Source organism: Choloepus didactylus, chromosome 2 (genome assembly GCF_015220235.1).
Source record: "Choloepus didactylus isolate mChoDid1 chromosome 2, mChoDid1.pri, whole genome shotgun sequence".
Lineage (NCBI taxonomy): Eukaryota > Metazoa > Chordata > Mammalia > Pilosa > Megalonychidae > Choloepus > Choloepus didactylus.
Window position 1 is genome coordinate 84,853,294 of NC_051308.1, and position 22,400 is coordinate 84,875,693.

The 22,400-nt window shown below is 34.4% G+C and overlaps 1 protein-coding gene across 4 annotated transcripts in view; it reads right to left on the reverse strand.

Annotated features, from left to right (window-relative positions):
- Positions 1-691: 691 nt before the first annotated feature.
- The window catches only part of RALGPS2 (Ral GEF with PH domain and SH3 binding motif 2), a 214,576-nt gene continuing 192,867 nt past the window's right edge, over positions 692-22,400 (reverse strand). For all 4 annotated transcript variants that reach the window (XM_037825267.1, XM_037825268.1, XM_037825270.1 and 1 more), the window contains 3 exons: positions 16,844-16,949; positions 14,516-14,607; positions 692-5,828 (listed from right to left, as the gene is read on the reverse strand). In XM_037825267.1, coding sequence (XP_037681195.1) covers positions 5,799-5,828; positions 14,516-14,607; positions 16,844-16,949 — 228 coding nt within the window. In that variant the 3' untranslated portion in view covers positions 692-5,798. The remainder of the gene's footprint in view (positions 5,829-14,515; positions 14,608-16,843; positions 16,950-22,400) is intronic.

Here is a 22,400-nt window from a genome sequence, read left to right on the forward strand (position 1 = left end):
TTTAATTTAAGACTCCATAGGCTGGAAGACAGATTATGTTTTCTGAGGTGATAAATTGTGAAAAATGTTATGTTTTAGTTACTCAGACAGAGGCTTTCCCTGTACTAATAATAACCTTGTCTACTATTTTAGAGAGGAAAAAATCAATTTAGTGAGCTTATTTGCACTTTATGGTAAGAAAATTTCCCCACACAACTATATTTTTTAAGTAATTTATTTCAATAGAAATATTTCAGAAATTTGTACTTAAATTCATTATAAGTTATCTTATGCAAACACACTGAAGATCACACACTCACATTTGCGTATTAAAAAGAAACAAAAAGTGAGAGAGGAATCAAGCTGCACATCACTCAAGGAGGTCATAGTGCAATTGAGTGCTTCATCATTACAGTACCTCAAGTTAACTGGGATGAAGAGGAATAAAAATGGCTTGTGTTTTCCTGTATATATTATCATCACTGGGCATTTATTCCCACAGATGTTTCATCTCTGTTAGATTACGGTGTGAACTAATCTCTCACTCCCCACCACCATGTTCACTTTGTAAGTCATAAAACAATGACTTTATCAATAATCAAGGTGTACAAACTCTTCAGTCTGGTGACATTTTATCAGTATTTTGTTATACCTAGTAAGTCAATAATTATTGAACTATATTTGTGAGTAGTTCTAGTAGGTGATATCCTTCAGGGGGAACATAAGGTAGCTAAAGCACAGCTAACATTCATGAAGTTTTCTGCTTGTCTTTTTTTTTTTTAAAAAAGTTCAATTCCAAAGCACTCTTTCTCTAATCACATATTCCTTTAATCCCACCACCACTTTGTTGTCTAAATGGCTAGAAACAAAATTTAGATTCTGCTAAAAAATCTTGAGGACCAATTAAACCTTCATTTGGCTTTACAGACTATGTTTACTTGCCTACTCTGGAACATACCTGCTCTTTTAAATAGTATCTCGACAGGTGAACAACAGCAGCTTCAGATCTTGCAATAATAATTCAGAGAAACAAAACATTTTCAAGCTTTGCTTTCACTGAGAAAGCTTATTTAGTCTCTTCCCTTTAATTTATAAACTGGAGTTATTTTCACATCCTGCCATAATATTTTCAAGGAAACAATAACCGGTGGGTTAAGTGACTGTCTGAGTTTTATTTAAATATCAGAATGAATAGAAATAAACCTCATTTCTGGCAACAGAGACTCTCATTACAAGAGTTGAATAGCTTTAATAAAACTCAGACAAATCTTTCTGATTATATTTATTCTTTTAGGGATTTGCAGAAAGGCCTTATAATTTAATCTGTGTTCAAACATCATCAACAACAAAATAAAAATTAACTCTGCTGGAAGCTCTTCAAAATTGTTTCTAAGAGTGCTTATCTAAAGGCTGATTTGGATGAGTTTATTTTGAATCTCCTACCCTGGAGGGAGAACAGGAAGGATGCTTGTTAAAAAAGATTCAAAACCAAGGAGGATTGCAACAATTACCTACAGGTACAGACCTTCCTAGACTTGCTGTGAGAAAGATGAAGCTGGTGCAGAGAGGGATAGCACACACTCCTGAAATAAGAGGAGTAAGAGGGCAAATGATCACTGTTATACCTGATGCCCTAGAATTCGTCTTCAAATTGATAAGGCACTGACCAAATTTCCCCCACACTACAACTTGAGATACCAGTGTAATGCAATTACTTTTGATAAGATTAGAGTTGGTAAGCACAGGTATCTTTCATTAGAACCTCCTAAATAGAAAAAAAAAAAAAAGTCATTTTAGACACAAGCCATTTTTAGAGGAACAAAACCCCCAAGTACTTAAATCATTTTGAAAAGGCTGATCTCACATGGAAAACAATTCACCATCAATGTGATTTATTAACAATTTTTGTATCTCAAAGCTTAGGAAAAAAAAGAATACCACTCTGGTTGTAACATTTGCTATGTTTGAAAGAAATACAAAAGAAGAGAGAGAAAATAAAAGAAAACCCTAAAATGTTACTGAAGAAGTCAGACAAACCTCACCATTTGGCTTTATATCATCTATTCATGCAATCCTAGTACAACTATTCCACCGGGACACAGGAGAACTCAACTTCATTTTCAAAAAGGGATCCAATTATTTCAAAAGCCTTGAAGCAGAGGCTCTCTTTCATCAAAGAATATCTTCTGTTAAGCAACACTGGTGCCCCTTGTTTGAATGAGAAGATAATACAGGGGTTTAAAAACTGTGAGTAAAGGAATGTGCCTCAAAAATACAGGAAGGAACTCGAGTGGATATATTCTTTTAGTACTATTGATTTCCAATTAATATGATGCCTATAGTTTTGTTTCCAGTAGTAAAGGTGTATCGTTTACAGATCTAGCTTTAAAAAAAGAAAAAAGCCTGATGTGCAAATCATTTGGCTAGTTAAATTCTAATAATCCCCCGAGACAACAGGCTGTTTTTTAGTCTTAGGTTCAACTAGTATACAGTGTGTTCATGCTAGAAATGGTAAATATTTTTTCCATCTATAACAATAGTTAGTTGTTATAAATCACTATAAATCTTCTAGAAGAGGAATAAAGCCACTTATAAAAATTTTGCAGCTATAAACACCCTGACTCCTGACATATGAAGACCCCAAACCAACACAGTCCATCAAGAGGATAGTGCAATAGTCACATTTCATCTTCCACACAGGAAAAAAAAACAATTGTCACTGAAGCACATGCCTAGGGAGAAGAAAAATAGTTGAACTCAAATAGTTTGGATCCCTTTTTGTAATGTCTGCACAACAGGGTGTAGAAAACAGAACAGAAGGTGTGTTTTGATCTGTTTTCTTACAGCGTGGAAGTTACAGTAAAAACAATACTTTGAAGAGTAAGCAGAGCCTGAACACATGGGGTGTGAAACCAAAAATGGTGCTCATAAGGTCATTATGCAATTGTTTTTATAGTTGTTTTTTAAAAAACTGATGTTGCTTTCATATGAAAAGTCTCCATGGTCAAATAAACCATTAAATGAGCTAGTATTCTATACTACTACTCCAGGCCTTTTAACATGCCAGTCATTAGTCATATTATAAACCACCTTAAATTTAAATTATGATTGCATTTCTAATGAGTTCTTCTGGACCAGGAGAGAAACTATTGAGATTAATACTGATAGAAATTTTGAGTTTCTGGGTCATTAATTTACAAGTGAAGGCAAGCTTAGTAAGAGGAAAGAAATTTCATGCTTCCACTAATCAACTACCTAAATATTTAATATATTTTGGTGACATATTTTCTTTGCTTGAATTATTATCAGATATTGTTTGGTGAATTATGGATCAAAAATTCACCTACACTGTTTTAATTCACTTTTCTCACTAGTTTCAATATGTTTTAAATGCTAAAATTGGCTAGTCTTTTGCATGGGCAAATTTGGAGATAGAAAAAAAAAAAATCAAAATGACAACTTCTGTACCATCATGTTAAAAGAGTTATCAGTCAATCAGAGGCCACAATTCTATCTAAAGAGGACTATTACCCAAACTAATGCTATTCTACATTATGTAACCATCCAGTAACATTTAGAGCTGAAAGTATCAAACACATCTTTCAGCTTAGCTCTCTCTCTCTCTTTGGCAAAAGTGTGTGATGTCAGGCTCTGACTTACAGTTGCATATCTCCACAGATATTATTAAACTACAACTTATCTACTTTAGCTTATTTATGAAAAACAAAATAAAAAATAATCCACAGGGTTCTCATCCACAATATTTTTCAACAAGTACATACATTTAAGAACACTCATTTCTGAAGAGAAATAAACAAATTAAGGAATTAAAAAATGCAAAACAAAAGTAAGATGTGCAACGTCTACAGAGTAATACTGTTAGCTACGCAGACGGTGTCTTTTTGTGTACCCAACTTGCGTCAAGCTTGGGAGTTCAATAATTGAAAAATCATTCAGCACAGGCAACTTTTTGCCTTTTCTCAGTCTACAGTCACTTTCCACGAGACCAGAAACAATGGTATTCTAACTGTGTTAAATGAGAAACATATATGAATTCTTAAGTTCTTTCCAAAAAGGAAACTAAATTTTAAGAAGTCAATACTCAGAAAAAGCTCTTCTACTTTCTTTGAATAGATTTTAAGCTAATTATTGCGTAGGCAATATTTTCTACTTAAGTTTCATGGACTTATGATTGAAATACTTATGATTAAGTGTAAAATTCTCTAAGAATACAAATGTGATAAGTTATTTTTATGTGAGGCTTAAAGTAATAGAGATCTATTAGAGGACATCAGTCAAAAATAATCACTTAACTTTTGCCACTGCTAAAACTTATGATGCCATGTGGGTTTATAACATCCAACACAAAGCCTTTGTTCAAATGCTATTTTTTGTTAGAATTCTTATGCATCTCACCTTCATACTTCTACTTTGTAATTCAACATTTGTTTGTTTGACAATTAAATGTATTACTGCATAGAGGAGCTCTCACAAAACTGCTTGGTCAAGTACTGATAAAATGTGATTTTGTGACAGGGACCTGTAGTTAAGTTTTCAGAAAAAATGTTTAGTTAGAAAGGGTAAGTTGTGTAAGAAGGAAAGTTTTGGTATTTAAAATTTCCAGAATCTCAAGCTTTTACCTTTTTCCCTTTTAAAATTATTTTGCATGTCTTATAATAAAACACACACACACACAGACACAGACACAGAATCTCTTCTAAATAAATGTGTTCCTGAATCTCATACTGAGCAAAAAGAATGAAAATGCATAATAAAAAAATAACTCTGGCATTGTGCACATTAATACTGTAAACGACAATATCCTGATGAACTATCAATATATCACTTTGGTGAAGAAAATCACCTGTGACTCAGAGAGGGAATAAATGAACTAACTTGAAATATCTAATTATCGTAAAATCTTCTCAGAAAAGTTTAGGTTGGGATTACAGCCCTTTGCTAGGCAGATCTGTGGTTCAACAATGAATTCATATAGAAGGCTAAATTTAAAGCCCAGTAAGAAATGACCATGTTTTCCGGAGTCTACTTCTAGGAAATGTCTGGTATATGAACACTCAGCCTTTGTACCTCCTGTAGGCAATAATGTTCCCCATACAGTACTATATTTCAGAAGTTTAGTGTTTAAAAAAATCTCCCCTTGCCCTAAACAAAACAGATTAAAAAACAAACAAAAACACAAATCCTAAACAAATCCCAACATCTCACATTATTAACATTTCTAATTCATACACTCTTGCTGTGAGAAAATGAGTAAGGTTCCAAACTAACGGAGGCTAAACAAACTTTTCAGGTGGCCTGCTGGTATAATCCTTACAAAGTTAAAGTATCTTTACACCTCACTTCAAAACCAGCTGCTGATGTAACCCATAAGAAATGTTTCTCCTTTTAAAGTGTATCTAAAAAAAGGCAATTCCTCCCTCCAAAATTAGTACAAAGTTAAAAGAAATGCAAACTAGCTACAATCTATTTCAAGCACAGCACCGCCAGAAGATTCACACACACTATTTGGTGTTTCATGTTGGTTTTCCTTTCATTCTTTTAAGGCAGTGGTTTCCACAGGTCAGTTCAGAGATAAGAAGAAGCATGGTCCATGGCAGTTCGTTTTGCAACTCCAATTTGTTCTCTGGGAATATCTCACTTCATTCCCTGAAATTAGTGCTTTTTTTGGTTCAGAACTCCAAAGGCTGAGACGGAACCTCTGGGCTCTTTCCTGGCACAGGATTAGTTTATAGCTGGGGCTCTTTCATCAGGTCCTTGCTCTTGGGAGCAATAGTTTACCTTTCTTCCTTCTTAGGCTTTTACTCAAAAGTCATCAAGTTTGTAGGAACCTAAAAAATATAAGCATTACAAACTGATAGTGTTTAAGTGTTTAAAAAACTGGTATTTCTTATCTTTCCTTGTTAATTTAGGCAAGCCCAAATGTTAGACTCCTTCTGACCTAAACAGCTTTTAAAAGGAATTTGACAGAAAGCACTGCAATAATTTATGAACAACGAAAACAATATGCAAGAACATTTTAGAGAAAAAAAATCACTGAGATGGCCTTAATACTCCTTTTTCTAATAAACTGACATCTGGAAAAGTGACAGGGCAGAGACAATATCTTTCTTGCCTAACACCAGGGCTCAGTAATCTTTATTGAATGAATAAATGAATGAGAACAGAATAAGTATGGCTCTAGTAGGGTGAGATTACAGACAAATATGCTTATCATTTATTTTTCTCATTATATGTATAGCAATGAATTCCTACATGCAAACTGTCTAAATCCAGCACAGGTAATTTTATAAAAAACATTACTAAGAAGTTCTTTGTGAAGTCATCTTGAAAATAGGAACAAAGAATAAAACATTATTAGCTAAATTCAGACTTTGTACTTTGTGGCTCTGAAAGTTGGTAAGTTATAAAATAATTTACTGTTTATAGATTGGTTCAAATTTAATTTGATTTCTTATAAGTCTGAAATTCAATAATGACCCTCTGAAAAATGAATGACTTTTGTTTCTAAAATTAGCTGATTAAGCCCTCTAGCCAAAGGACTAAAAGAGGTTTTCACTATGTTAAAAGAAAACACTATTATTCCTTAATGCCAATTTTCCATAGTCGTGCTGATAGAGATATATGTGAGTGCTCTTTTCCCTGTTCTTTAAGACAGCCTAATAACTCTCATACTTTAGCAATCTTTCTCTGAACACCTACAATATTCAAAAAAAAAAAATGAATCTCTTACATTTGTCAGCTTCTGAGTGAAAAATTTTGTTTGACAATATAATCATAACTGAATTCTAAATCAAACACAATACAGATGCTCAAGTGCTTAAATTAAAATACAAATTCTTGGATCCGGTCATAAGAAGCCCATATTTAAATAAAGTAAGTTTTAGTTCTTCCTCAGTTCTGTGAAGGTTTAGGGTGTTGCATTTGAGTGAATTAGAATCTTCTACACAAAATTTTCAAGTTTCACTCCTGTTTATAAATCTGCTGCTACTCTGATCCTTACAAATATAGGAACAATTTTTTTTAAACATTTGCAGACATCTGGCTGACCTGTTCAGCAGGAAGGTCCACTAATAGAGGAAAAGAAAACGAACCTCTATGTCATTGTATATGCATACACTATCTAGATTAATCTTGAAATCTGAGACTTTTAAAAACATGAGACTTAATACTTTAAGCTAAATTTAAAGAAATTGTAGAGCATAGAGTTGAATCCAGAAAGGCTTAGTCCAGACAAAAGAAGGTCTGCTTCTTTCATTCTTCCCCAGACACTACCTTGACAAGACAAGAAAGTATTTTTTGCAATGGCATTTCATTTCCTTTATCTAAAATGGTACAAAATACTGCTTTCACTCTTTCATACATGTTTGAAATAAAAATTATGAGACAACAAAGTCCTCTCTAACAATATGTAGAAAGAATGGATTTCAAAGTTGAAGATAACAGAGTTTGTGTGTCAGATCCACTGTTTTTCACTTGTCTGACCCTGGGTAAACTGTTTAGCTTCTCTGAGCCTGTTTCTTCATCTATAAGAAAAGGGGTAGTATTTAGATCTTAATGGTATCACAGGGTGTAAAATGCTTTTATAAGCTTTATAAATTTATACAATGTATATTATTCAATATTAGCTATTGATAACACATACTGTGTACATATTTTTAAAAAAATGTGTTTTATTGAGATAAATTCACATACCATACAATCCATCTAAAGGGTATGATCAATGTCTTATGTTATGTTCACAGAGTTGTACTTTGAAAAAAAAAAAAAAAAAAAACCACCACAACAAATTCTAGAACATTTTCACACACAGGAGGGTTCACTACATTATATAGTCCCATGTTTCATCCTCTGGCTTTCCTTCTAGTGATAAACATGACCCTAATTTTCCCCTTCAACCATAATCGCATTCACATATCATTGCTATTAATTACACTCCTTATAATATACTACCATCACCTCTATCCATTTTCAAACATTTACAGTCAACCTTATTAAAAATTCTGCACAATTTAAGCGTCAGCTCCCCATTCTCTGTCCTCATTCTATTGTCTGTTGACCTGTACTCTAGATATTAACACCATGAGTTTGTTAGTTATATTTAGTTCATATTAGCGAGACCATGCAATACTTGTCCTTTTGTGTCTGACTTATTTCACTCAACATAATGTCCTCAAGGTTCATTCATGTTGCTGCATATATCAAGATTTCATTTCTTCTTACAGCTGAACAATATTCCATTGTATGTATATACCATATTTTGTTTATCCACCTGGGCTGTTTCCCTCTTTTGGCAACTGAATAATGTTGCTATGAACATCAGTGTGCAACTGTATGTTTGTGTCTGTGTCTTCAGTTCTTCTGAGTATATACCTAGTAGTGGAATTGCCAGGTCATATGGCAGTTCTACATTTAGTTTCCTGAGGGACCACCAAACAGTCTTCCACAGTGGCTGTACCAATTCCACAGTCTCACCAACAGTGAATGAGTGTTCCTATTTCTCTACATCCTCTCCATCCTTTAAATCACGCCCATTCTAGTAGGTGTGAAAAGATATCTCATTGTAGTTTTGATTGGCATTTCCCTAATAGCTAGTAATGATGAACATCTTTTCATGTGCTTTTTAGCTATCTGAATATCCTCTTTGAAAAAATGTCTATTCAAGTTTTCTTCCCACTTTTTAACTGAGCTGTCTTTTTATTGTTGAGTTGTAGGATCTCTTTTTACACCTGGATATTAAACTCTTACTGAATATGTGGTTTCCAAATATTTTCTCCCACTGAGTAGGCTGCCTTTTCACTTTCTTGACAAAGTCCTATGAAACACAAAAGTACTGAATTTTGAGGAGGTCCTATTTATTATTTCATCTTTTGTTGCTTGTGCTTTGGGTGTAAGGTCTAAGAAACCACCTCCTACCACAAGAGCTTGAAGATGCTTCCCTACATTTTCTTCTAGGAGTTTTATGGTCGTAACCCTAACGTTTACGTCCTTGATCCGTTTTGAGTTAATTTTTGTATAAGATGTGAGATAGGGGTTCTCCTTCATTCTTTTGGATACGGATACCCAGGTCTCCTCCACCATTTGTTGAAGAGATTGCTCTACCCCAGTTAGGAGAACTTGGCAGCCTTGTCAAAAATCAATTGCGCATGGATCTGAGGGTCTATTTCTGACCTCTCAATTAGATTCCATTGGTCAATATGTCTATATTTATGCCAATACCATGCTGTTTTGACCACTGTAGCTTTGCAATATGCTTTAAAGTCAGGTATTGTGAGTCCTCCAACTTCAGTTTTTCTTTGTCAAGATGTGTTTGGCTATTTGGGGCTCCTTACCCTCCCAAGTAAATTTGATAACTGGCTTTTCCAATTCTGCAAATTAGGCTATTGGAACTTTGATTGGGATTGTGTTGAATCTGTAAATCAATCTGGGTAGAACTGACATCTTAATGTTTGGTCCTCCAATCCATGAATGTGGAATATCCTTCCATTTATTTAGGTCTTCCTTAAATTTTTTAAGCAATGCTTTGTAGTTTTCTGAATATGCGTTCTTTATATCCTTGGTTAAGTTTATTCCTAAATATTTGATTCTTTTAGTTACTATTTTAAATGGAATTTCCCCCAATTTCCTCCTCAGATTGCTCATTACTAGTGTACAGAAACACTACTGATTTTTGTGTGTTAACCTTGTGCCCCACCACTTTGCTGAACTCATTTATTAGCTCTAACAGCTCTGTTGTAGATTTTTTGGGCCCTTCTCAATAAAGGATCATGTCTTGGCAAACAGTGAAACTTTTACATTTTCCTTTCTAATTTGGATGTGTTGTATTTCTTCTTCTTGCCTAACTGCTCTAGCTAGAACTTCTAGCACAATGTTGAACTGGGTATTCTTGTCTTGTTACCAATCTCAACGGGAAGGCTCTCAGTCTCTCACAGTTGAGTATGATGTTGGAGTTGTGGGTTTTTCATATATGCCCTTTATCATATTGAAGAAGTTTCCTTCTATTCCTAGCCTTCAAAGCATTTTTACTAAGAAAAGATGCTGGATTTTGTCAAATGTCTTTTCCAAGTCAGTAGAAATAATCATGGTTTTTCTCCTTCAATTTGTTAATATGGTATATTACATCAATTGATTTCCTTGTGTTGAACCACTCTTACATACCTGGGATAAAACCCACTTGATCATGGTGTGTAACTCTTTTAATGTGCATTTGGATTCAGTTTGCAAGTATTTTTTTGAGGATTTTTGCATTTACATTCATTAGAGAGATTGGTCTGTAATTTTCCTTTCTTATAGTATCTTAATTTGGCTTTGGTATTTAGGGTGATGGTGGTTTACAGTCATGTAGTGTTCCTTCTTCAATTTTTTGGGAAGAGTTTGAGCAGGATTGATATTAATGCTTCTCAAAATGCTTCGTAGAATTCACCTATGATGCCAGCTGGTCCTGGGCTTTTCTTTGTTGGGAGGCTTTTGAGGTCTGTTTCAATCTCTTGTGATTGGTTTATTGCGGTCTTCTGTTTCTTCTGGAGTCAGTGTAGGTTGTTCATATGTTTCTTGAAAATTACCCATTTCATCTAAGTTGTCTAATTTGTTGGCTACAGTTGCTTATAGTATCCTCTTATGATTTTTTTTTTTTTTAATTTCTGTGGGGACAGTAGTAATGTACTACCTTTTATTTCCGATTTTTTTTATTTGCATCTTCTCTCTTTTTTTCCTTGTCAGTCCAGCTAAGAGGTTATCAAAAAACCGACTTCGGTTCTGTTGATTATTTATTTATTTAGTTTTCAATTTCATTTGTTTCTGCTCTAATCTTTGCTATTTCTTTCCTTCTGCTACTTTTGAGATTAGCTTGATGTTCTTTTTCTAGTTTCTCCAAGTGTATAGTTAGATCTTTCATCTTAGCTCCTTCTTCTTTTTTAATATAGGCGTTTAGGTCAATAAATTTCCCTCTCAGCACTGCCTTTGCTGCATCCCATACCATCTGATATGTTGTGCTCTTTTCATTCATCTTGAGATATTTACTGATCTCCCTCGTAATTTCTTCTTTGACCTGACTGTTTAAGAGTATGTTGTTTAACCTCCATAAATTCATGCATTTTCCAGTCCTCCAACTGTTATGGATTTCCAGCTTCATTCCATTATGATCAGAGAAAGTATAATTTCTCTGTATAATTTATACAAAGTATAAGGCTTTGCATAATTTCAATCTTTTAAAATTTGAGGCCTGTTTTGTGACCTAATGTGGTCTATCCTGGAGAATGATCCATGAACACTTGAGAAGAATGTTTGTCTCTAAGTGTCTATTAGGTCTAGTTCATTTATCAAATTTTTCCTTATTGATCCTCTGTTTTGACGTTCTATTTATTTATGAGAGTAATGTGTTGGTATCTGCCTCTATTATTGTAGAGATGCCTATTACTCCTTTCAGTGTGGCAGTGTTTGCCTCATGTATTTTGGGGCACCTTGGTTAGGTGCATAGAAATTTATGATTGTTATTTCTTCTTGGTGAATTGCTCCTTTTATTAGTGTATAATATCTTTCTTTGTCTCTTACAATAGTTTTGCATTTAAAGTCTATTTTGTCTGATATTAGTATGGTTACCCCAGCTTTTTTGTAGTTACTGCTTATGTGGTTTATCTTCTCCCAGCCTTTCACTTTCAACCTATTTATATTTTTGGGTCTAAAGTGAGTCTCTTGTAGACAACATACATATATTTTAATCTATTCTCCCAGTCTATGTCTTCAGATTGGGAAGTTTAATCCATTAACTTTAATTTTATTACTGTAATGGCAATACTTACTTCAACCATTTTATCCTTTGGCTTTAAATGTCAGATCTTATTTTTGTCTCTCTTTTTACCCTTTTAGTTACCTTTACTGATACTCCTCATTTCTACACTCTCCTCCAAGTCTCTCTCCTGTGTCTTCATTTCAGCCTGCAGAACTCCCTTTAGTATTTCTTGCAGGACAGGTCTCATGTTAATGAACTCTCTCAGCTTTTGCTCATCTGTGAATATCTTAAACACCCTTATTTCTGAAGGACAGTTGTGCCAGATAGAGAATTCTTGGCTGGCAATTTTTCTCTTTCAATATATTAGATATATCATACCACTGCCTTCTTGCCTCCATGGGTTCTGATGAGAAATTGGCAATTAGTCTTCTCGGGCATTCCTTTTATGTAATGAATTGCTTTTCTCTTGCTGCTTTTAGAATTCTAATTTATCTTTGGCATTTGACATTCTGATTAGTATGTGTATTAGAGTTGGTCTATTTGGATTTAGTCAGTCTGGAGTACGCTGCACCTCTTGGACATGGATATCTATGTCTTTCCTAAGAGTTGGGAAATTTTTGGCCAGTATTTCCTCAAATACTCCTTGTGCCTCCTTTCCTTTCTCTTCTTCTTCTGGGACACCTATGATGCATAGGTTTCGGTGCTTCATGTTGTCAATCAATTCCGAGACACTGCTCAATTTTTCCCATTCTTTGCTATATCTGTTCTTTTGTCTGTTTGAATTTGGATGCTCTGTCTTCTAGCCTGCTGATCCTTTCTTGTACCTCTTCAAATTTGCTGTTGTGTGCTCTAGTGTATTTTTAATTTCATCTATTGTGCCTTTCATTCCCATAAGATGTTATTGTACTTTGCATGCTTTCAAATTCTTTGTGCCCACCCAATGTCTTCTTAATATCCTCTATCTCTTTAGTCATCTCCTTAAATTGATTTAGGAGATTGTTTGAACATTTTTTATTAGTTGTCCAAATTCTGTATCTCCTCCAACTTTCTGATTTGCTTCTTTGACTGGGCCATATCACCCTGTTTCTTGGTATGGCTTGTAATTTTTTGCTTATGTCTGGGCATTGGATTTTCTTGGTGTTTACTCTGAAGGTCAGATACTCTCTTTTGTCACATATTTTGTTGTTTCCTGGCTTTGTGTTAAAGCTCTTCTTTGATCCTTGGTTTGTCAGTATTACCCAACCAAGGCTGGGCCAGGAACCCATGAAGGGGGTGTACACCAGTTCCATAGGGCCCCAGGGAGAAGCTCAGGTAAAGACACCAAGAAGCCTTTAATTTCACTCCCAAGGTTGAGCTTTCCTGGTCTGTCCAGCATATGGCCCTCTTTGCCCAAATGCCTCTTAGATATCTTCCTGGAGGTGTGCTTTCCTCACCTGTCAGTGGATGGCACTCTTTGGTAACCTATTCCCCTCAGCACTGAGAGGGCAGATTCTTTTTAGCTCCCTGCCGACTCCAGAAAATGACGCAGCAGTGCTGGCCTGGGTGGGGTTGAAACTGCAGGCCTCAGCAGTCCAAATTCACAAGCCAAAAGCTGGAACAGTGCTAGATCATGTCCTGCCCTCTTCTTTGGAGAGTGGACCTCCACAGTCATCTCAATCTGCAGCCGCCTGTCTGTCAGGGACTGGACACCCTGAAGCTTTCTCTCCCGAAAGCAGGGGATGGTTGCCAGGACCCAGGACTGGGGGGGGTTACACATGATCTCTCACTGCAGCTTCTCTGCCTCTTTGTCCTGCACTTTCCTGGCTGTTGCATAGTACTCCTCCTGATATCCAGAGTTCCAGAACCACTGTTCCAGAAAGTTTCTGCCTGTCTCCTAGTTGTTTTCCTGGAAGATAAGTAAGACCTGCTTCTCCCCAATCAGCTGTCTTTTCCATAAACCTATATACATATTTTTCTATTATCAAAACCCTAAGCCAATGCTTTTCAAATATGTTCAACTAAAAATTCGTTCTACAAAAGGTCTATAGAAATTTCCATAACTGCAATTATGCTTATTTTATGCCTGCTCTTTCAATTCATAATTCAATTGTAACTCTGCAACTGGGTTTGGGAAAAACAACAACACTAAGGATTCCTTCTTCTTTGCAGCTAAAAGCTTTTGAATTAGATCATTTTTGTTTCAGTAAAATAAAAAACAAACATCAAAACCCAAAATTATTAGTTTCATTATGACCACAGGAACCAATATCGAATTGCCAATAGAACAACTAAAGAGGAATCAAAGCAGATTCTATGAATGTAAAGTACCACCTAATTTTTATCACTCTGGCACCTCGTTCCCTTGCCTCTTGCTACACTGCTCTGTTTTGAACTCCTTAAAGTGGTCCAGCTGCAGGATCTTTGCTTGTCTGGGCCTTCTACCCAGATCTCTCTGCTCCCTAAGCTGCACATGACTGGCTCTTCCTCCTCATTCACGTCAGTGTCATATCCTTAGTGAGATCTTTGTTGCTCACTTCATTTACCTAAGGTTGTCTCTACTTCCATCACTATCACATTATCCTATTTGCTTTATATAGTTCTTACTATCTGAGATTTTATGTTTACTTGTATATTTCCCTACTCCCCATGAAAATACAGATTTCATGTCTTTTTGACTGCTGTCAACAAGAAAAAGAATAAAAACAACACCCTTTGCCCAGTTCATTCAGAAAAGCAGCCCACTTACGTCTCTTTGGAACCCTTTTAAATATACTCCCAAGTTATGGACTCTTGGGATTAAGAGATGCTCACCTGTTGTTTGTTACTTTGGCAGGCTGCACTCAAATGCTTAAACCACAGCATTGCATTCATCCTACTGCCAGCCTGAAACTTGTATGAATTTCCTAAAATTATCAAAAACAAGGGAGAATAATAAAAAGTTAAGGACTATGACACATAACAATTCTGCTAAATATCTGAGTAAAATAAGACATGACTAGAGCTCTTTGCTGCAGAATTCTATTCATTTAATACCTGATTTTTATGTACTAATAAAAAGAAGAGTCCTCTATGCAACAATTTCACATATGGTCATTTATTCAGAAAGCTATAGTTTTGCTGTTTATGAATTATAAGAGAAGTAATACTATTCATCTCCTTAAACGTTCTTTAGAGTAAAGTGCATCTAACTAAGTTAGCTGTTTAGTCCCTCTAGATTTGTATGTGTGGGATGAGAGTGCAGAATATCAGTTCTTAACATTACCTAGATGATATAAATACTAAGATCTGTTATTAAATGTCTACATGCCAAAACACTTTAACATGTTAACATTTAAATATTAGCTACTTAATATGATTAAAGATTAATCAGCTAACATTAGTATCGTCTATGCTTACAGTCTTTAATTGCAAGACATTGAAGATTATTACTAATTTCATTGTCTGCTGGGGGCTCCCTGGGCAAATCTAAGGAGTAATCTTTTTATCTTTAAAAAAATAGGAAATCTCTCTGTGTTGTATGTACTTAATAGCCTCTACACAGATTTGAATCAAAGACAGACACGTTAAGGGTATTTCATATGGTTAAATGTATTAAGGTGAGAAGGCAATAAACTGAGAAAAGAAAGGATTCATGTATTACAGGCTTCCCTAAGTTCAGAGCTTTATTCCTTTTTCTCATTTCTCAATTACTCCCAAATTCTACTCTCTTTCCTTTATAACTCTGTTCAATGGCTCAGGAGCCTGATTATATTTAGGCATTATAGAGCTTTTCTTTGAGATTCTAACAGTCCAAGAACTTCTTCACTTTCAAAAGCAAATGTTTCTTTGTCCACCAAATGTCTAGTTACAAAACCTTGTTTTGCTTGTTGACCTTAGATGCAGACATTAGATCTATCTGAACAAAAGCATATTTGCAATTAAGCTGGCCACCGCTGCAATTTGTCCACTCTCCCTTCCCCACTGAATAATCATTAATATATACTTCATAAAAACCTTGTCTCTTCTGAAATAGTTCTATCAAGCATGCTAAGGAAACGTGAAGGAAAACAAACAATTTATTAACTAAACCCAATGAAAATGATCTTGTATTCAAACGTAATTTTCTGAATCATGCCTTTGGCATTTTGGGGGACTGGGGCTTTGAACTCAGAATGTAAAGCAAGGAGTTCTTACTTTATAAATCAATATATTTAATCTCAAAACATGACCGTTTTGGTACACTTTTTTTGTATGTGTGTGTCCAACATATTTGCTTACATAAGCTTTTACTTAAAACACTGTATTTTCCTAAAAAAGCAGTGTATCTGTTGATACAAAATAGCATTAGAATGAACAGAGGTCAAAATATAGTTGTAAAGTCAATAAAAGGTGTTTAATTTCATTTCAGTTGTGAAATGCTGGAGTGGAAGAGTCTGGGAAGATATGAAAGAATTTCCTTTCTGCTTTCCTGTATGGTGCTTCTCCAGAACTGGCAGTTGTTAGGAAGGGAGAGTAGCAATTGATTAAGGATCTTTTCTGATGGACCTCCTCTACTAACTGACTCAGGCAGGGTTAGGAGATATGATTTGATTTTACACAGCTCACCTTTCAACTTCTCTCAACCACTTTACAAACGCCTATGGTCAAGCGCCAATAATTTTATTCATAAATATGCAATATATATACATTGCATGTGAAATATTATTATTATTTTGAAAGTGATTTGTGAGTCAAATAACCAATTAATTTAATTAAAAGTAACTGAATAAAACTGTTTAAATGAAAACTGCCACATTCAAACTTAACAACAGTCAATTTCAGGGTGTAAATAAAGGGTACTATACACATAGCAAATTTCTGAGATTGTAAAATAACTGGCCTATCGATTCCAAAATTTCTTTCTTTCTTTTTTTTTTTTTTTGGCTAGCTCTATAGGGATTACTTGGAGTTTTATTTTCAAGCTTATGCCCATGTAACAAAGGAAATAATCTCTAAAAATATTGAGCGGTCGCTATAATACAGTATGTGACAAATTTTCCGTATAGCTAAAATACACAAACACTCCTCCCACCCCGTAGAGTATTCCAGTTAAACTAGGCTTTCGCTTATTGAAAGTTACATATATGCTGTACCTTAAACCCTATTATTCTACTAATTCACCTTTCTCAGAGTCAGTCAGCAAGAAGAGATCTGGATGTTCTGGGTCGTCGGCCATCATCACCATCCATCCTACCACAGATACATTCTTATTTGATGTTGATTTGAACTAAGAAATAAAAAGATAATTAATGTAAATACGAAATCTGTGGCTCATCCTAAGCAAAAATGAAGTGTTAGGCAGTTTTGCTTTAGTTTTCCCTAACAAGAGATGAGCTTTGTGATTTCGTGCTGGTCCAGGTCTGCTCAGGGCCTTTTGCACTCAATGCCATCTAGGCATGACCTCTTTAGATAGTTTTCTATTTTCCAGACCTTTTCCAGAATCAAATCTTCATCAAAATCTTCATGTTCTAGTCTCCATTCACAAAGAGCATGACCTGTTACTAAAACTAATCAATTCATCTATGTTTTTTCTGGGTTGCTGTGCTACTCACTACCCCTCGTAGAAAACACACTTGCATTTTAACAGGGATGTTATGTTAAGCCTGATGATTTAATAAACAAGCAATACTATCAGATAATTCTTAACACTATACTCTTATTTGTATTTCTCAAAAAAAGTATTCTTAGCATGCCTGTTATTTTTCTAGTTAACTATTCTTTTATTATTCTTTTTTATTTTTCAGTTATGCCTCTTTTTGAGCTGAGAAGGGGATGCTATAAAAAATTACAAAATTTGGTCAATCTCCTTCTTGAACACACACTTAGGAAATGTTAAATAAAATATTGGCAAACTAAATCTTGTGATGTATAAAAAAACTTATACATGATGACCAATTGGATTTATCTCAGGAATGTGACATTAATTTAACTTTAGAAAATCCATTAATGCAACTAATTGGTGTAGCATACATGAACTCTTGCATTATCCTCCAACTCCTCCCTTTCCCATGGGCCCTAGAGAACAGATGTTCCATTATCAGTAAAACAGTAAATCCTATAGCTTGAGGAAAACAGCAGTGTTGTCAGAAGCTATGCCCAGTAAGATAAACAGTACCAACACCAGAAGTTACGCCCAGGAAGAAAACATAAAGTATTGTAGAAGCTTGATAGGCCAACTTGTAATCTTTAATTTGAATGCACACACCATTGACCGCACTGCGCCAATGCCTCGACTCCATCTCCCTTTGTTCAAATCTCATAAAACACTGCCCTGTCCGCTGGTCAGTGTGTACCATCATAGCAAGGAACTGCTGTCTCTCCTTCTGTGACTTAGATGAGAACCCCATGAAAGCCCCCAATAAATGCTCTATCTCACTTGCCAAGCTGGACTTGTCCGAATCATTTTTCAGTCTGTCTGTACCCCTAGGAATTTGGTGTAAGGCTGTTTTATTACCCAGCCCCTTGCCTTAATCGGAACAGTTGGGTTTATTTAAAAAAAGCAAGGTTAATTCAATTTAGGAAAAGCTTCTAAAGTAAACCATATTAACAGATTAAAAGGGAAAAATCATATGATTATCTCAATAGATGACCAAAAAAATCACTTGTTAAAATTTAATGCATATGTGTGATTAAAAACTTAGCCAACCAGGAATAGAAGGTGTGGTATATTGAATTATGTACTCCAATTTAGAAGTTCTTAATCTGCATTTTTGTGGCTATGAACCCATTGTGAATAGGACCTTTTGCAGATGTTATTTTTACTTAAAGTTTTGGGCCTTAATTCAGATTATTGGGGCCTTATAAAGAGAAAACTACAGGGAGAAAGGAGCCAGAGCAGGAAGTTAGCAGGACCTGGAAGAGGAAGGAGAGGACACAGCCATGTGACAAGAAAGCCAAAGACTGCCTACAGCCACTACCAGAACATGCTATAGTCTTCAGGGGGAAAGTATAGTCTTGCCGTTATTTAGATTTTAGATTTCTCCTAGCCTTGAAATCACAAGCCAATAAATTCCTGTTGCTTAAACCAACCCATTGTGTATTATTTGAGATAGCAGCTTAGGCAAACTAAGACGGAAGGGAACTTTCTTAATTCAATAAAAAGAATCTAAACATAAACCAAAACAAAACATAAAACAAAACCCACACAAAAACCAAAACAAAACACAGTAGGGGAGAAAACCTTGTAGCAAACACACTCAAGGGTAAAATGCTAAATACATTCCTAAATTAGTATCAAGATAAGGATGCCCACCATTGCTACTTCTATTCAACACTGAATTAGGAGACCAAGTCTGCTCAATAAGACAAAAAGAGGAAATAAAAGGTATAAGAGTAAGGAAGAAATAAAACTGCCATTACTCACAAATGATATTATCTACACAGAAAATCAACCAGAATCTACAGAATTAATGAGAAAGATTAGCAAGGCTGCTGGAAAAAGATCAATGTAAAAGTCAAATGTCATTCTATACACTAGAACTACCAAAGTCAATTACAAAAAAAGGTATGTAGGAATACATATAATAAAAGACATAGAAAAGCATTAACAGTTAAAAGCATTAAAGAAGAAGATGTTGTAAAGATGTCAATGAAAAGGAGAAAATGGCTCAATGTTTTAAAGATGTCAGTTCTTCCTAAATTTATCTATAGATTCTGTGTCATTTCAATGAAAAATCTGAGTAAGGTTATATGGAACTGATCCTAAAATTTATATACAAGAGCAAAGGACCAAGAATAATGAGGACACTCCTGAAGAATTAGGTGGGACTTGCCTTGCTACACTTCAAGACTTATAAAGCTACAGTGACTTAGAATTATTCTTGGGACAGGGACAGACCAATAGAGCAATAAAAATCTAGAAAGGAATCCATGCATAAAAATGTAAACTGATAAGAGGGGGTGCTGCAGATTAGTGAAGAATGAACTAATTGTTCAATAAATGGTGCCAGGAAAAGTAGTTATCTACAAAGAAAAATCATGAAAATTGTTGCCTATATCACCACCCCCTACCCCACCATGATTCCAGATGGTTAAATGACTTTTTAAAATAAAATGCAAAACTTTAAAACTATAAGTAGGTCATATATGAGAGTATCTTATGCTCTCAAGTTAGAGAAGGATTTTTAAACATGACTCAGAAAGTATTAGCCATAAAGGAAAAGTAAAGTAAATTTTATTACTTTAAAATTCGGAATTTTTCATTAAAATATAACGAGAATGAAAAGACAAGTCAAGAAGATATTTATAACAAACTGGTAATAGATTAATATCCAGAACATATAGTAAGAAAACCACAGCACCCAAGAGAAACACAGGCAAATACTTATATAGGCATTTCACAGAAGAAATGAGAGATGTGAAAAAAATTTCAAACTCATTAAATAATCAAGGGTATGCAAATTAAAATCATGAGACACCATTCAGATTTAACAGATTGGTCAAAATTAAAAAGACTAACAGTAACACATATAATGAAGATGTGGAACAATGCTCTTATGATTCTGGTCATGTTCTACTTCTTACACCCTGAACAGAATGTATATAGGTGTTCATTTTATTTATTATTTTAAAATATGTATATGAATATTACTTATCTTCTATGTATGATATGGATCCCAATTAAAAGAAAAAAGGAAAAAGAATGAGCATAACACATTATTAGTACAACATATTACTACAAAAATTAAAGCTAAAGGAATTAGGAAGTTTTAATACTATGAAGAATAAAATTGGCAATACCAAGAACTGATTTCATGGCTCCTAATTTAAACTGGAGCCATGATTTTCTAGCATTCTAATATCCTCTCCTAACCTAAAAATCTCTGTCTCAATTGTTTCCTTTTTTAACAACAACAAAATCTCAGGCAATATAAGCCCTTATGAAAGGGATATAACCCTTCAGACCTTTTTTTATACATCTATACCAGAGGCTTTTTGATGTTGTTGGTTTTTATGGAAACGGGGGTATATTTATTCTCTGATTGGTGGTTTTCACCAGTCAGTAACTATTTCCTTATTGATAAGTACTTTGGTTGTATACAGCTTTCTGCTATTAAAACATTACAGGAATAAATAATCTTCTACAGATATCTGTGTACTTGTTCAAGCATTTCTGTAGGACAGATTCTCAGATGAGGGATCACTGGTTATTATTACATTAAATACTGACTATAACTGCCCACAACAGAGACAACACCAATTTAAATTTCTGCCAACCTTGTATGTTAAAAGTTCATGTTCCCCTAAACCACAGTCGATGCTATATTATGCCTTTTAAAAATTTCTGCCTAATGCCAAAAAAATCTTTCTCTTCTTAAATCTATATTTTTGGAGTGAGGTTGATCACATCTTTTCATGTTTTTTAGCCATCTGAATTTCATCCTCTATTACCCTTTTCTATTTTTTCTGTTGTTCAGTTTTATTCTGAGTTGTAGAAGGTCTTTATATATACTATAGATTTCTTTTTCAGGTGCAGGCTTGGTTTTTAAAATGTAACAAATCAAATGATATTTATTCAATACCTACTTGGCAATCAGTGACAGGTTCAAACATATCTGTAAAAATTTCTGCAGTGAATACACTTCCACTAAAAATTATTTTTACAGTGAAATGTTTTCATTTTAAAATATTCAAAAATATAGACATAAAATAATAGTTCCCCTTCTCTCTCTAAGCCACTCTGCTCTTTATAGTTGTATATATATGTATATAAATGTGGGGAGGAGTAATCTGGAAGCTTGCATACTTATGTTTTAATATTCTCTAAAGTATATGCTTTTTGCCTATGTTTTCATTAGTGATTTCCTCGCTGCCTTTTAATTTTGGAAAATTCAAACTATAGAGAACCTGAAAGAATACTACAATGATTACCCAAATACTCTTCATCTATATTTTGCCTATATGCTTATCTCTTTGAACATTTAAATTTAAGCTGCAGACATATCACTGAACTCTAAATACATTTAACATGTATCTCCTAAGAATAAGAATATATTCCTACATAAACACAATATAGTTATCACAACCAAGACATTTAAGACACAATTATATAAAATCCATATTAAAATTTCCAATTGTCCCAATAATAACCTTTACAGCTTTTTTTTTTTTTTAAAAAAAAAAAAAAACTCCAGGATTCAATCAAGGTACATGCTTTGCATTTATTTGTCAAGACTCTTCAGTCTCTTTGAATTTACAGAGGTCCTCCTATACCTCCTACCCCCACCTCCATCCTGCTACTTTTGGTCTTTTTAAAGAATCCAGGCCAGTTGTCTTGTGGAATATCCTTCAGTCTAGAGATGATTGTTTCCTCATGATTGGCTTGCAGGGTAAATATTTTGGGAAGAATACAATGTAGGTGGTACTGCATTTATCTGATACATTTTAATCCTTTAGCTGTTGCTTATATATATAGCAAACATTTTCTTCAAATTTGTTTGTATTTGAACTTTGGTTGAAAATCATTTTAAAATATTTTTCCTTCATTGCTTTTAGTTCTGCATCATATCTCTCCATGCCAAGATTGATACTAAATATAAACATGGACTTGTCTCTATACCTACTCTATCCTGTTCTTGTAATTCTTTAATTACTAACAGATTTAATTAGAAAAGATGAGGAATACAGTTCATTTCCTTCTCCCTCAATTCAACATCCTCACAACCCATTTTGCTCTAAT